This window comes from Coffea eugenioides, chromosome 4 (assembly GCF_003713205.1).
Source record: "Coffea eugenioides isolate CCC68of chromosome 4, Ceug_1.0, whole genome shotgun sequence".
In the NCBI taxonomy this organism is placed as follows: Eukaryota; Viridiplantae; Streptophyta; class Magnoliopsida; order Gentianales; family Rubiaceae; genus Coffea; species Coffea eugenioides.
In genome coordinates this window covers 4,984,157-4,998,427 of record NC_040038.1, presented here as the reverse complement: position 1 = coordinate 4,998,427, position 14,271 = coordinate 4,984,157, and the positions used below count along the sequence as shown (strand labels likewise).

The window sequence follows — 14,271 nt, the reverse complement described above, 5'->3', positions numbered from 1 at the left end:
AAATGCAAGTGTTGCTAGAGTATATGAATTTCTCGATAATCACTCATGCATTTTACACATAAATTTCATATCATTAACCAAAAGAAAAAGAAAAAAAGGAATCTTGTAGGAGATTCCTATATATAATGGGGATGGCTCAAGCGGGGATTGATCGGAGAAAGAAGACTAGATATATGAGACAATTTCTCAACATAATTCTAACTCCAATTATCTTCTTGCCCTTTTTCCTTCCCACGCCAGCTAGCTGGGCAGCACTACATGCGATAAAACTATCATCAACATTATAATTATTTTCTGCTTACTTAGATTTTCATGCTTCGATTTTTCCTAACAATAAAATAACAGCTTAGGCACGATTCTCTTCCGCGGTTGGAAAATTACAGTGGTCAAACTTGAAAAAGAGATGAAAAATATGATGAAAGCTGCTCAGAACAGTTTGCACTCTCGATCAGCATAATGTTTACTCATTACCAATTCTCAACTGCACTCCATGAAAAAACATCCAAAATCTTGACTGCATCAAATTCGTACGTAAATGTTCTTTTCTTCTTCTTGTGATAAATGAGGGTTATTGCAAATCAGAAGCCATCATCATTTGTCTTTATTTTCTTTCTAACCTACTTTTCAGACACTTTTATTCATATTCTCTTTTAAAGGTGTAAAGGCAAAAGTGTGCTAACACTTCTATGGTTTTAAAAGAACAAAAGAAACACTACTGTGACTCTTCTTGAATCCTCCGCATTAACTAGGTTCCTGCAAATGTATCATCATTGATGAATCCGTACGAGGATCAACCTAAGTTGGTGACTGCTAAGATACCATTCAAAAGTTGATGGTGATACCCTCTCTCTCTTCTTTTTTTTTTTCTCATTTTATAAAGAACTCATGTGAGATTTAATATATTAGTTGGACAAGTTACAATTCGATAGTAGTACATGGAAAATGATTAGCTGAAATATAATGTGAAGGTTGGCAATCGAAGAGGGTTATTGCTAGTTGCTCACCGAAGCTATTCGATGTCATGGCATGTAGTATTTAAGTTTTCTTAGTAGCTTAGAAGACTAGAGAAGTTAGTTTGGATTGCAATTTTATTCTGAAAACTTTTTACTTTTTTTCGCGATCACATTTCTGAATAATCTTTTTATCTCTCACATATCAAATCGCTACAACATATTTTTTTATTTTTATAAAAATTTCAGAAAATAGCAATCCAAACGGGCTCTTAATCTTCTTGACATGTAAAAGATATCGACACATTATTCAATTATCTTATCGGTAAACTATTTTATTCTGCTGTTAATGTTTGGATTAGTTTTGGTACAAATGTATGTAAGATGGTAAAACCTGATTGGCGGATCAAGATAAGAAAATCTAGGCAAGCACATCGGGGAAAGGTGACATTCAAAGATATGCTAAAATTGTGTCCTAGAAGTGATAAAAACTCAGAGAAGCATGCGTTGGAATGAATGATGGGGGGGGTGGCAAATGGTGAGTGAAAGAAGGGAGCAAAGATTGGCGTGTCAGTGGTCACAACTCTCTTGGAGTTCAAAACATCCAAACATCATGTTTAATTTGCACAATTTGCAATAGATATGAGATTAAAGGGTTATGTTTTCAAGGAGTATAAAAGGGTGCATGCATTTGATTAATTGAAGTCCTAATTTGTCTCTTAGCTATCTTTTCAGCCACCCTCATCCTTTGAATTCTGGTTCCCCTTTGATTTCTAAAAAGATATTTCTACTCACAGAATTTCGTGCTCTTTCATTAAACAAAGAACGGTTTTGTGACCGCCTTTTTAAAAACAAAAAAAATTCTTATAGTAAAGAAGTTTGAAGCCTTGAAGGGCTAAATTTTTTGTCCTTTGGCTTGACAGTACGTGCGGTTGTATTTTTTCCTTTTTATAAAAATTAATTTTATATACACGGATTATCTATTACCATTGGATACGGCTAGAATTATTAAGTTAAGGAAACTATTTAACTTCCATCTCCCATTAATTAATTGCTAAGCATGTTGTATCACCCTGCATAAACTATCATATCCTTATAGAATGTACAACAACTTTATTGTGTTATGTACCACAAATCAAATTCTTAAACCTAGACCGAACCGACTAATTTGACCGGTTGAATCGCAAACCAGTCATGCTCCTAATTTGGTTTGGTTCTCTGTCAAGCTCAGAAAATCAGATGAGAACCCAGATCCGGGTACATAAGACAGGTTTGATCTGGGCTTTCCTGCCTTTAAGATCTCCTGGCAGCGCATAGAACAAAAGAAAAGCTTTGTCCAATGTTACGATATAAATGGGACGAGTAGAGTCCACAATGTGACCTTGGATCCAATCAGACTATTATGACTTTCAACAATTCTGATACAAGTAAAAGGAAATTGATCAACTTATTTCCTTAGGAAACCAAAGAGCCGAAAGGTAATTGAGTAAGATGCACATCAAATGGTACTACTCCAAGATGCTGGCGACAAAGACCAATTGTCTTACAAAAAAATACTATGTCTAAACACGGTGGACCAGATTAGTATATATTATCCGCAGATTCAGGACAATGTCCGCATCAAGTGCAAAGGCATCAAAAGATTCCAGTAGTTACAATCACCAGATGCCTCTAGTCTAGCAGCAAAAGGGCAAAAAAAAAAATGTAGAAAAGAAAAGAAAAACCAACAAAATTTTTCAGTGACTGAGCTACAATTCTTGTACAGATAGGTAGACAGACCACGAGATTAACATATCAAACACGGCCAGGAAACCAAACGCATCTCCAAACTGATACTGCAGCAAGCTGATACCGGGCATATAATCCACAGAGAATGGTGGATGCACCGAATTGAAGCATGCGTAAGTTCTATAACCCTTTGCCGGGAAGATCAATCCACTGAAGCTGGATTTCGACTTCACCACATTCGACATTTCTTAATCTCAGACACATATCTTGAGTAATCTTGCCATCTTTCCAGATTACACAGCTCTCTTCAGACAGGCAGTTTGTCCTCAGCGGGATCACCCTAGACACTATGGTGCCATTTGGGAGGCCATTTAGCTTCATCTTCAAAGCTTCTATAAATGCTTTGATGTCAAATTCCGCTTCTCCCATTTTGTCATCCTTGCTGAACATGTCATGATCATATACAGTCTGAAATCATGTAATCAGGATGACTGTTAAATACCGATTTCGATCGGTTTTATCAATACAAAGATGACAAACCACAATTGGTATGTTTAGTTTTGCATTCTGTCAACTGGAATGTAAATCTTCCACTTCAACATATGCCGAGTTAAGAGCATCTTAGGGTCAAAAGTAGGAATTCAACTTAGTCACTTAGGTATCAAAGGCTCGCAGAAAATCTAATAGAGACTGTAAAACACAGACTAATCCGCAGAGGACAATACACATCTCTGAATGTAGATGAAAGGCATCATCTGAATCATTCTTACATGGAGGGATAAAATTGTTCTTCCACTGGAAGGTTTTCCTATCATTCATTCATCTAGTAATACTGTAGCCACAATAGTTAGGAAAGTTGGAACTATAGAGGTGCGTACATGCCGTAACACAAAAGCAGGAAGCAGCAATATTTTCTTCTTGATGCTCAGAGAAACAAATTCTAGTACTCACCAGCTTGACTGGAATATTTGGATCAGAGACTGAAAGAGTCAAATCTTCATTCCACTCAGGATTGACATCCTTATTAATGACACGGGTCTTCAATTTCTGCAGCAAATTGTAACATTCATCCGGCATTAGAAATTTAAAGCAGCGAGCACTACTCCATCGTAGCAATAAAAAGAGTCCATATGGCATGAAAGCAAGAGCACATTTCTGCAACCGTACGGGACTTGAAGTTTTTGAGCACATACAAAATCTAAAGCCGGATTATGAAGTTCATACATGTTACATATAAGGCCTCAGCATGACTTATATCTGAGGCGGTCTACAGGAAAGACACTTCAATAGTGGCAAAAAAACCCGGACACTATGGATGTAGATTTTCACATTGTTTTCACAGATAAACCAAAGTGCCCTTTAGTTAATGAATGCATTCTACAAAATGAGAGACTTGGTGTGGAAACAAGGCCAAAGGTATAGACGCCACCACTGCTAAGCAAAATTTAATGGCATCAGTGACAACTACGTGCATCCCAGAAACACATGTTTATTGCAGGGCAGTGCGCAACAGCCCTTGATTCCAACAATCTCTAAACGCACTTTGACTGAGTAACAAGTATTTGTTTCTTCAGCAATCATGAACAGTTAGATCACCTTTCATTTATTCAAGAATCAGATCAGAGTTTGAGCTACAGAATTGCAACTAGACGTATATCTAAATAGTAAAATCCAACAGAAACAAGCATGACTTCATATCGAAAAAAACAAATGAAAAGCTCTGCAGTATTAACACTACCCTTATAAATTAGGTAAACCCATTCCCCTCTGTCCTTCAAAGATTAAGGCCATATCCTCACTATATTTCAGGGAATTTTGCAAACATGTTAAGATCAAGAGAGCATCAAACCATATCTTAATGTCAGAATCCATGCATCAAGTCAATTGAAATGATCACAAGAGGGGGAACGAAAAAATGAATCAATAATGCAAGTCAACCACAGCAAGCAGTTTAGACCATGAAAACGAAGTCCTGAAATCACAGATAGAGAATGAGGAAGGACCTGTTTACCCATCTTGACAACAACATAAGGATCACTGGTGCGAACATCTCTGACAGCAAGATTGACACCTCTCTTGACTCGAATTCTGAGCAGACCCAACAAGTTATCCATACTTGATTTCGCAGGAGGTTTTGCTAAGGCTGGTGATGTTGGTGAATCCATTTTTATTTGTAGCCTTTTCCCCTCCCTTTTATTATACTACAACCAAACTTTTTCCTACCTAGTACGCCTGCACTCTTTTGTCAGGTCAAACTCTGTCCTTGTCTGAAACCACAAATTAAACAAAAAAAATAAATAAATAATGACATTTATCACGAATTGATAATTAAATAGGTAATTAACACAACTGTTACTTTTGGTGCATGCTATAAAAACCATTGAATAATCTCACATAACTATTATACATCTTCATCCACTTTACATAACTAATATATATCCAGGCACCTTGTTAATTAATTTCAGCAAACAAATTTGCCAATCAGAACAAATTGGAATATGGTGCAAATAATCAAATATGCATAATAAAGCACCTTGATTAATCTTTATATACAGCACACTATCAACACTATTTTAAAACATAAAAATGAAAAGGGTCTTGCACTCTTCCTTGATATGGACATTTTTTTTTTTTTAAAATCTTCATATAAACTTGGTGTTATGAATATATTCTTGTAACGCTTGTCTTTGTAATTCCAGCTTCTGTATCTATCTATCCATCCATCCATCTTTATGCAAAAATCAAAAGGCATAACGCACAAAATCTAAGCCAAATGAGCAATAACAGAAATGAATCAAGAGAACAAATATATTTCTATCTGTAGATACTTACTCGTAACAAATAATTTATACGAATTTGGGAGGGGAAATGCCAAAATGATCTTTTGAGAAGGTTGTCCGAAGAGAGGCAATCAAGAGTGTGCAAAATACCCAGCACCAAAATGAGAAAATTCTTCTGCTTTTGGTTTTGGGATACGAATTTAGGATTTCAGACTGGGAAAGAGATTAGTTCTTAAAAAAAAATTTATAAGCAGATTTGAGAACCGGTAATTAAGGTGATTAATGGTCAATATTTATTACGTGTGCATTCCGCATTTATTTATGAGCATTGACTCTCAGATATGCATGCCAAAAATGCAACGTGGCTGCCATATTCTAGTAACTTGTTTCACGGATTTACTCCCTTTTATCTCCCGTATCAACTGAAACTATTCCGTCTTTCTTTTCATTATTGAGTTTTGGGCTAATTGCTGGATTTGCTGTTCAATCAGCCACAATTATTGGAGGCAAATAGATAATTACTTATTCAGCTAAGGACTTTTTTTTTTCCAATGCCACACCACCCATATCCATATGGGGTGGCAATTCACCGAGGAGGGTTATGCTGTACTGTTGCTAATATTAATTGTTTTAGAACCTGAAAAGATAATTTCCATGTTGTATGCTCTACGTTTCTTACTTGTTAATACAGTCGATTAGTAAATATCTGCACGGATCAATTTATGAAGTTGTTAGCCAAATTTATTTAAGCCGCTCAATACAATACTTGAGATAGTAGTACTGTGTTTTTTCCTCTTGAGGGGTCTTGTCCATGTGAGGGACAATTCCCAAATTCTTTTCATTCTCTTGAGGTCCTCAATACATGGAGGACATGGATGGATACATGGAGGAGTGTTTCATAAATCTAAACTCTTCTCTATGTCCCCTAGAGTCTCTATCACCATTTGATGTAACTCGGCCACGACTTTTATTTGAGATCGAAAATGTGCCGGAAACTATCTGCCTTGGGCAACTACGGATTGGTTCCCCTTTTTTTTTTTTTTCGGTTTTGGAATCTAATATTAAGGAGGTTCATCTTTTCTGCGGATGGTCAAAATTTCCGTCCCATCCGGATGGTTGGAGTAAATATAGACAAGGGGCCGAATAGTCATCAAGAAAACTGTTTGGAGCGATTTTGTGCAAAATGAATGAGATGTGATTTTATATGCACACGGTATGATTCACTTTCAACAACGTGTAACTATAGAATAAATTTTTGTGGGCCCCACATATATTGTAAAAAATTTTGACGTAAAATTTTTTTGTCATTTTTTTGACTTCCATTTTTCCTCTCGCAAAACCCTAATTTTATGAAGTTGTTAGCCAAATTTATTAAGCTGCTCAACACTTCAGATAGTTTTTTTTAAAATTTTTTTTTCAATAGGAGAGAGATAACTTTTAAGAAATCGAAAGGGAAAAGGAGGATTTGAACCGAAGACATCTACATCAGATGTGTTCATTTATATTTATGTTGATATTTTTTCTCGATCCTTGTCATTTTTTGCCAGCTGACTAATTGGTTGGAAAATCTAGCGTCGCAAAAGGAAAAATTAGATGCAATTTGTTTCCCATTTCGATTAATTTTCTAATAAACAAACACAAATAGCAAAATTTAAGCAAAAAAGCCATTTTGGGCAAGATAAAAAAGAAAAAGTGAAACGAGCCAAAAAAGTAGTTCATGTATCGTACCAATATTCATCACCTACGTAAATTGATTCATTTATATCTAGACCTCCAAAAAAAAAAAAAGTAAGTAAAATTCTTATGTGCATTACCCAAGTTGTTGTGATCTTTATCATTTCACTTTTTTTAAGGGCAAACAAAAAGCAAAACAATAGAATATGTTTTGTTACATTCACTTTAGACAATAAGCATAAAACAAGAGTCGCATCAAATAGTTCTAAGGATTAGATACATGTCGTCATACATGCAAAAACTAAACGCTAATTGGCAGATGATAATTACTTTTTTCTTTTGTATTCTTGTCCAATTTGTCAATGAGCGTGATTTGTTTCCACATAAATGAAAGATGGGCTTTTCCTGTCCAAATTTTTTTGTAGAAGAATTGGGCCAAGACCCATTCTCCGTTGCAGTCTGCAACCGAAAAAGTCTCCAATCTTTACCTGTATTTTTCCCTCCAAAAATACAAAATCCCCCCAAGAAACCACCCAACTAACCGAATGGAGCCATGGGAAGAAGCGCTTGACTTGGACGATTCCGACATCCCCTCCCTCCTCCGCCCTTGCAAGCGCCACCACCGCCAGACCTCCATTTCTGCCGCCGCAACCACAACCTCCACCTCGCTATCCCAACCAACCCTCCGACCCTGCTCTAACCGTCCCCAAACCCTAGTAATCGAAGAAGAAACAGAACAACAGCAGCACCAAGAACAGCAACGACAACAATTCTCTCGCCCTATTTCCCCTCAACGACGACTCATCATTCCTGGACCAGCCGGAGCTGTACAATCAGCGATGCTTCAGAAAAATCGTGATAGAGAGAAAGAACATTTGTTCTCTTCTCAAACCAGTGACTCTAATCCAATCCCTACTCAGGAGTATATAAGGAGAGCCGTCGAAAATGCTCCCGAATTCGACGACGATTTCAGCAGCGATCCTTGGCTGTCAGCCCTTCAATTCATCGGTATAATCCTTTAATTCTTGTGATTTATTTATTCTTAATTAGTAAGTGGCTTAGTACTGGCTGGTGTAATTAATTGGCAAATTCTGTGTATAGGCACAGTGGATGGTGTTGTACCTAGTGTACCCTTGAATTCTATCCATCAATGTGCAAGTAATGGCAAGGTTGATCAGGTACTTTACTATTATCGGCTTCCATAATAATGGGAAGTTATACAAAAATTTGAAAGAAAAAAAAAAGATATTGTAAAGAAATGTATTGAATCATGAATGTACATGCTAGAGTGTAATGCACTGTCGTGATCAAATGATAAACTGGTCAGAATTTGGCAAAACAAGAATACTCCTGTAGTTGGAACCTGAACAAAGAAATGGCTAGCAAAAGAGGAGGAGAGATGGGGAAAAGGTGGATTGGCGGTTGATTTAGGGGAGGATCAATAATTTACACTTCTGCTTGTTGATTGCCAATCCCAGTGTTGTATCATTAACCCGATGCCTGTGTTGTATTATTGTGCTTGTCAGTATACCCTTTTGCCAAATGAGGCAAATTTTTATCGGGCTTACTATTTATGTGTAATTAGGTTGTGGCAGTCATCAAGTCCTGCACACAAAGTAGTCTTGGCGGTTTAATGGTCACTCTGAAGGTATGGATTTGATAAGAAGCTTGTAATACAATTGGGATATGTAGTTTTACTAATGTATTTGCTTCAAGTTTAGGATCCAACAGGTACCATTTGTGCTTCTGTTCATCAGAAAGTCTTAAGTGAGAGCCACTTTGCAAAGGATTTTGTTATTGGATCAGTGTTGATACTTCAGAAGGTTGTGTGCTACTCTTTCGGTAAAGTAGAAGATTGTCCCAATGGATAAGTAATTTTGTAGTGAAATGTCTCTTTAAGGTTTCAAATTCAAACATTTTCAGGTTTCCATATTTTCCTCTTCAAAGCTGATGCATTATCTCAATATAATGCCAAGGAATCTGGTAAAGGTGTGCATTCATTCCTATGCCAACCCGCATCCTTATTTCAAATCAGTGATAATTTAAGCATTATATATGTAGTAAAGGTGCGCAATTCTTGCAGTTATATGCATCGTCTGTTTCCCTCTTGAATAATCTTGAAATCATGGCTTTCTTTATGCATGCTTAACTGGTGATGCTTTTGATGACTTTTCCTTTTAAAATTGATTTGGTTATTGTTATACGAGGAAGTAAGGGTTCTTTATACATGTTTTGGATATCTGGAGTACGTAAAATAAATGAGCTAAGTTAGTTTGGCATCCAGTTGTTTCATGTAGTCACCGATTTGCGTTCTTCGTTTTAGTTTGTGGCACATAACCTGGTTTGTCTCTTGAAATTATGAGGTATGATTGGTCTTCATCTTTCATTCCATAGGAGAATAATGCAGTGTTTTTAAGTTCAATTGTCAATTGCATGATTAACTGGCTTTAACAGAATTCATTTTTGTCAACAGAAAACCTTCATGTCCAAACTATCTATTTTGCTCCACTGTAGGGGCCTGAGTTGGTAATGACCACCTCTATGGCTTACAAACAGTTGACCTCGTAGATGTACAAGGAATTCTGTTACTGATGCTTTAACATGCTAATGTGCTTGAGTGGGCCCATTGTTGTTTAACTTCTTCCTACTTGAGAGACAGAACCTTAAAAATTTTCCTTTTCTGCTGGGATTGGAAAGGGGATGTAATTGCCTTTCGTTCAACATACTCTATTTTGTGCACTTATGAGTGCTTCCAGCTGCTTCTTTGTTTACTTTGTTGAAAAGGTTTTCATTTACAGGTCGTTAACAAGGATAATGGCCCTCCGACAGAGAAAAGCTCTCTAGCCTATTCTGTCAAACATGTTGCGCCTGGTGGTGGTAAGGCAGTGTATTTACTTGCGGCCCCTGAAGGGTCTTGTGTTTGTTGGAATGAACTTAGTCTGATGGTTTTATTATCGTTGATTACTTACTTGCTTTTTCCCATTATATCTTTTGATTATTTGTGCTTTGGAATAGCTGGATCACCTGAGAAGAGGTCAACTCCAGAAAATGGAGCCTCAGGGGAGATGACTGATAGGATGCAACATAACATTGATGCAAGTGGGAGTTTGCACATCAATGATCAAATAGAGAGTAGAATTGTACTTAACCAGAGTTTGACATGCAGCAGCAGATTGGGCTTAAAAGCTAAACTTGTAGACAAAGAACCATCAAGTCTAAGGCAAGACGCTGCACAAGGGTTGTCTGAGGAAGCAGCAAGCAAGAGAACTGGGTACAATGAGGAAGTGGTTTCACTTGATAATGAGAGAGGGCTGAAAGTTGCTGATATAAACGAGAGGCTACATAATGACGATGTTGCGAAAAGCTTGATGACGAACCATGTTGTCCAAGAAATTCAAGAAGACAACACAGTGCAGAAGCAAAGGCAACCAGTAACTTCAGCAACCCTACCGCAGTGGACTGATGAACAGCTTGAGGAACTTTTTGCTTGTGATGATGAGGATGGTGGTTCTTACATTTGAAGGTTTTTTTGTTTTTGTCATTTTCCTTTCTATTTGAAGGAGATGGGTAAATACGCTGAGGACACGTGTAAATAAGAAGTTTTTTGCTTATGTTTCAGTATAGGCTCTGTTGATATTCTGTCGGGTAAGCGACTGCAGTGTTCATTACAAGAATCGAAGGCTGAGTTCAAAAGATAAAGGTGAATATCTTCACGCATTGCCATGGAAAAACAGATTGGTTAGTTTTATTGGTTTAAAGTGGTTACGTCTGATACTGAGCACCTGTTTGCATTGGATCGCCAACTAAAAGTATTTTGTTAATGTCTTCTTGGTGTGAACTCCAATATATTAGTTATGCTATTAATTGCTCTTCTTATTATATATTAAGACAGACCGATGAATGGATTAAGTTTGTGTTTCCGGAAACTGTTATATGCTATTGAAGATAGATTTACCAGACGCGTTTTGGTAAAGGAGGAACAGAAAGGCAGTTCAAGGAAGGACTAAAATAAAAAAAAAAAAAAGAATAAAAAATCAACCACAACATCTCTCATAATCTGAGAACTAGGTAGTACGAATGTGGGTCAAACAAATGTAACTAACGGAGTCTCATCGCGAAAATCGAGGTTTTGCTAGGTGTATCGGGATGAGGATTTGACGAAAGACTTGAAATCCTTTCAAATTTCTTTTGTTGCTTACATTATTTATGAGGTATTTAAATTTATAAATTATTAATTATTTTAGTAATTAAAATATATTTTAATAGTTGATGTGTTGCAAACCCAAAAATCTATAAAGAAATCCAAATAATTAGATTGGTCTAAATGAACTTCAAATTCTTTGTTAAATTTTTCAATCCAAATGGAGCCATAGACTTCAATAGCCAATGCACAATAGCATCACTTTGCGGTATCAAATCCAAGCTCGACAAAAAGGGAAATTGATATAATATGTACTAGTATTAAGTAGGGGGCTTTAGTTGGATTAAATAGCTTAGACAAAATTGCCTAAACGAAAATAACTACAATATTGAACATCTCGTTGGGATGGGAAGGATAGGAGTGTTTGAGGCTCTTTTAAAAATGTTAATATCATTTTTCTCTTGTTATTACAAAAGAATTTCACCTATAATCTTCTTGAGTAACTATTTTGTTTGGATTGCACATTATTTGCAATTTATTTATATATATATTGATTTATTTGCATCATCAGTATATTTTTTAATCATATTAAAAAAGTGTCATAATATTTTTTTCAAAAATTTATTTCAAATAGGAGAGTTGGATTGGATGGTAAAATGAGAAGAATTATAAATAGAAGGTCTTAGTCCAAGACCTTTTACTCAAATAAAAAAAATTGAAAAAAGGACCTCATTATTATTATTATTATTTTTTGTCAACACGGGTGTGTCCGGGTCAATTCTTACGGGGCCTGACTAATCTCCTGCGGCCCGGGAGAGGAGGTCCCACTCCACACCGAACACGTTAATAACGAGACTCAAAACCTGAACAAACCAAGAAGGTCGCCATACCCTAGGGAAAGAAAGCAGACTGTCAGCCCAGCAGATATGAAGACATTATTGGAACGGCACCGTTTAAGGAATTGGGGCAATTACTTGGTGGAACGGCACCGTTTAAGAGCTTAGGGCAATTACTTAGCCAAACGGCATCGTTTGGCTAATTGACCAGTTAGTTACTATTAGTTAGTTTCTGACAATAAATGGGACCCACAGCTTGTAACAGATTTAGCTATCAGAATTGAATTTGTTTCTTTTCTCTCTCTAGTCTCTCTCTCTCTCTCTCGCTTCTACTCTCTCTCTCACTCTAATTCCTCCCAGCTTTTCCCCTTTTCCTCTCTGATTTACTACAATTTCCACCATTGATCCAAATCCGTGACAAATTGGTATCAGAGCTAGCGGAATCCTTGGACACAATCATGGCAGAAAGTACCAGATTTAAGACCTTGGAAGAACAAGTGAGGAAACAGGAGGCTAAGCTACAAGAAATCATGGAGAATCTTCAATCTTCACAATCGTCGCAGCAGCAGCTCAGAGGAGAGATTCGTCAAGAATTGGAAGAGAACAATAGGCGCATGGAAAGCTTGATGACTGGAATGGAGCAGAAGTTTGGCGCCTTCTTGGAACAAAAATTCAGCTCAATAATGCTGAATGTGACTGCTGCAAGGGACAAGCTGCCAGATGAAGAATCCAGGGGAAGAACAGAACAGGCACCGCCGTTGCTGCCGACTCCCCCTCCGCAATTCAGATTGTATCCGGACGCAGAAGTTACGCGAGCTTTCAGGCATGAAGGTAGAATTCAAGCGCCAAATCCCCCAAAACTTGATTTACAACTATTCTCAGGAGAAAATCCGAGAGAGTGGCTGCGAAAATGTAACAAGTACTTCATTAATTACCAAATTCCGAATGAGCAGAAAATAGCCATTGTAGAGATGTATCTGAAGGGAAAGGCAGATAGGTGGTTCCAAGGGGTTCGGATTGAGAAACCTAGACTATCCTGGGAAGAATTTGGGGAGATTCTCTGTAAACGATTCAATGAGAATGGTTATAAGGACATAATTGAGGAATTCAACAAACTACAACAGGAAGGGAGTGTGGAAGAGTACCAGGAGAGGTTTGAGGAACTAAAGCCACTAATGCTGGCCAGGAACAGTAATTTGGATGAGAGCTACTTTACCTCCAGTTTCATCAGTGGCTTGAAAGAAGAAATTAAGCCTATGGTGAAGATGCTGAGACCGACTACACTATCAGAGGCCTTTGAGATCTCGCTGTGGCAGGAACGCAACATCAAAATCCAGATCAGAGGAGTTAGAGAAGGCCACAGAAATGTTGCAGAAAATAAGTTTGGCATGACCAAAGGCACTACTCCTGTAGCAGGCAGCACCAACACTTACCAGATACCATCAACTGGAAATTTCAGGAATACCAGATTTAAGAATGTACAAACTGACCGTCAGGATTCTAAGAGAATTTCACCTCAAGAAATTCAGCACAGAAGGAGCCTGGGACTGTGCTTTAAGTGTGGGGACAAGTATGGACCTGGACACCAATGTAAGCCAGGACACTTAAACCTTCTGATCAGCGAAGAAGAGGAGGAACCACTGTTCGAAGATGCACTGGGAGAACAAGACGACCAAACTGGACACCCTGGTCAAGTAATGGACATGTCCCTGCATGCATTGTCGGAGGCCTTAAAAAGAAAGACTATTACACTGACAGGGAAGCTGGATGGAGAGGAGGTGTTGATTTTAGTAGATACTGGTAGCTCTGATAGCTACATCAACAGTGAGTTAGTCATTGGCATGGATATCAAGTACCAAATGGTTTCAAATCCCTTTTCTGTGATCATGGGAAATGGCACCTGTGTTAACAGTAATGCAATCTGTCCAAGTGTAATGTGGGAAGTCAATCAGTACAAGTTTAGGTTTGATCTTAAAGTAATGGAGTTGGGAGGATGGGATATTATATTGGGAGTGGATTGGATGGTACACTTCAGTCCAATCACATTTGATTTTCATCAGCTAAGCATTTCTCTATTCAGCCAAGGACAGACAGTACACTTACAAGGACAAGCAGAGAACTGTGACATGGACCTGATCAGAAGGAAGGATTTGAGATATTTC

At 37.5% G+C, this 14,271-nt stretch overlaps 2 protein-coding genes across 2 annotated transcripts; one reads left to right on the top strand and one right to left on the bottom strand.

Annotated features, from left to right (window-relative positions):
- Window positions 1-2,522: 2,522 nt before the first annotated feature.
- LOC113768792 (protein C2-DOMAIN ABA-RELATED 4-like) lies at window positions 2,523-4,820 on the bottom strand. The gene is made up of 3 exons (XM_027313276.1): window positions 4,682-4,820; window positions 3,630-3,725; window positions 2,523-3,146 (listed from the first exon to the last, which is right to left on the bottom strand). Exons 1-3 carry the CDS (start codon window positions 4,790-4,792, stop codon window positions 2,859-2,861), a joined length of 495 nt encoding a protein of 164 aa, XP_027169077.1. The 5' UTR covers window positions 4,793-4,820; the 3' UTR covers window positions 2,523-2,858.
- A 2,857-nt stretch (window positions 4,821-7,677) lies between these two features.
- LOC113767957 (uncharacterized protein C17orf53 homolog) lies at window positions 7,678-10,844 on the top strand. The gene is made up of 7 exons (XM_027312163.1): window positions 7,678-8,140; window positions 8,195-8,310; window positions 8,718-8,780; window positions 8,854-8,955; window positions 9,056-9,121; window positions 9,931-10,009; window positions 10,148-10,844. Exons 1-7 carry the CDS (start codon window positions 7,678-7,680, stop codon window positions 10,651-10,653), a joined length of 1,395 nt encoding a protein of 464 aa, XP_027167964.1. The 3' UTR covers window positions 10,654-10,844.
- The last annotated feature ends 3,427 nt before the right edge of the window (window positions 10,845-14,271 follow it).

Bases quoted from the DNA above. Each gene is read 5' to 3' on its own strand.
- LOC113768792 (XM_027313276.1), bottom strand. From the start codon at position 4,792: ATGGATAACTTGTTGGGTCTGCTCAGAATTCGAGTCAAGAGAGGTGTC. The intron at 3,726-4,681 runs GTCCTTCCTCAT...AATTTGCTGCAG, and splicing joins TTGTCAAGATGGGTAAACAG to AAATTGAAGACCCGTGTCAT. The intron at 3,147-3,629 runs GTGAGTACTAGA...ACATGATTTCAG, and splicing joins CAAATATTCCAGTCAAGCTG to ACTGTATATGATCATGACAT.
- LOC113767957 (XM_027312163.1), top strand. From the start codon at position 7,678: ATGGAGCCATGGGAAGAAGCGCTTGACTTGGACGATTCCGACATCCCC. The intron at 8,141-8,194 runs GTATAATCCTTT...TAAGTGGCTTAG, and splicing joins GTCAGCCCTTCAATTCATCG to TACTGGCTGGTGTAATTAAT. The intron at 9,122-9,930 runs GTGTGCATTCAT...TTTCATTTACAG, and splicing joins TGCCAAGGAATCTGGTAAAG to GTCGTTAACAAGGATAATGG.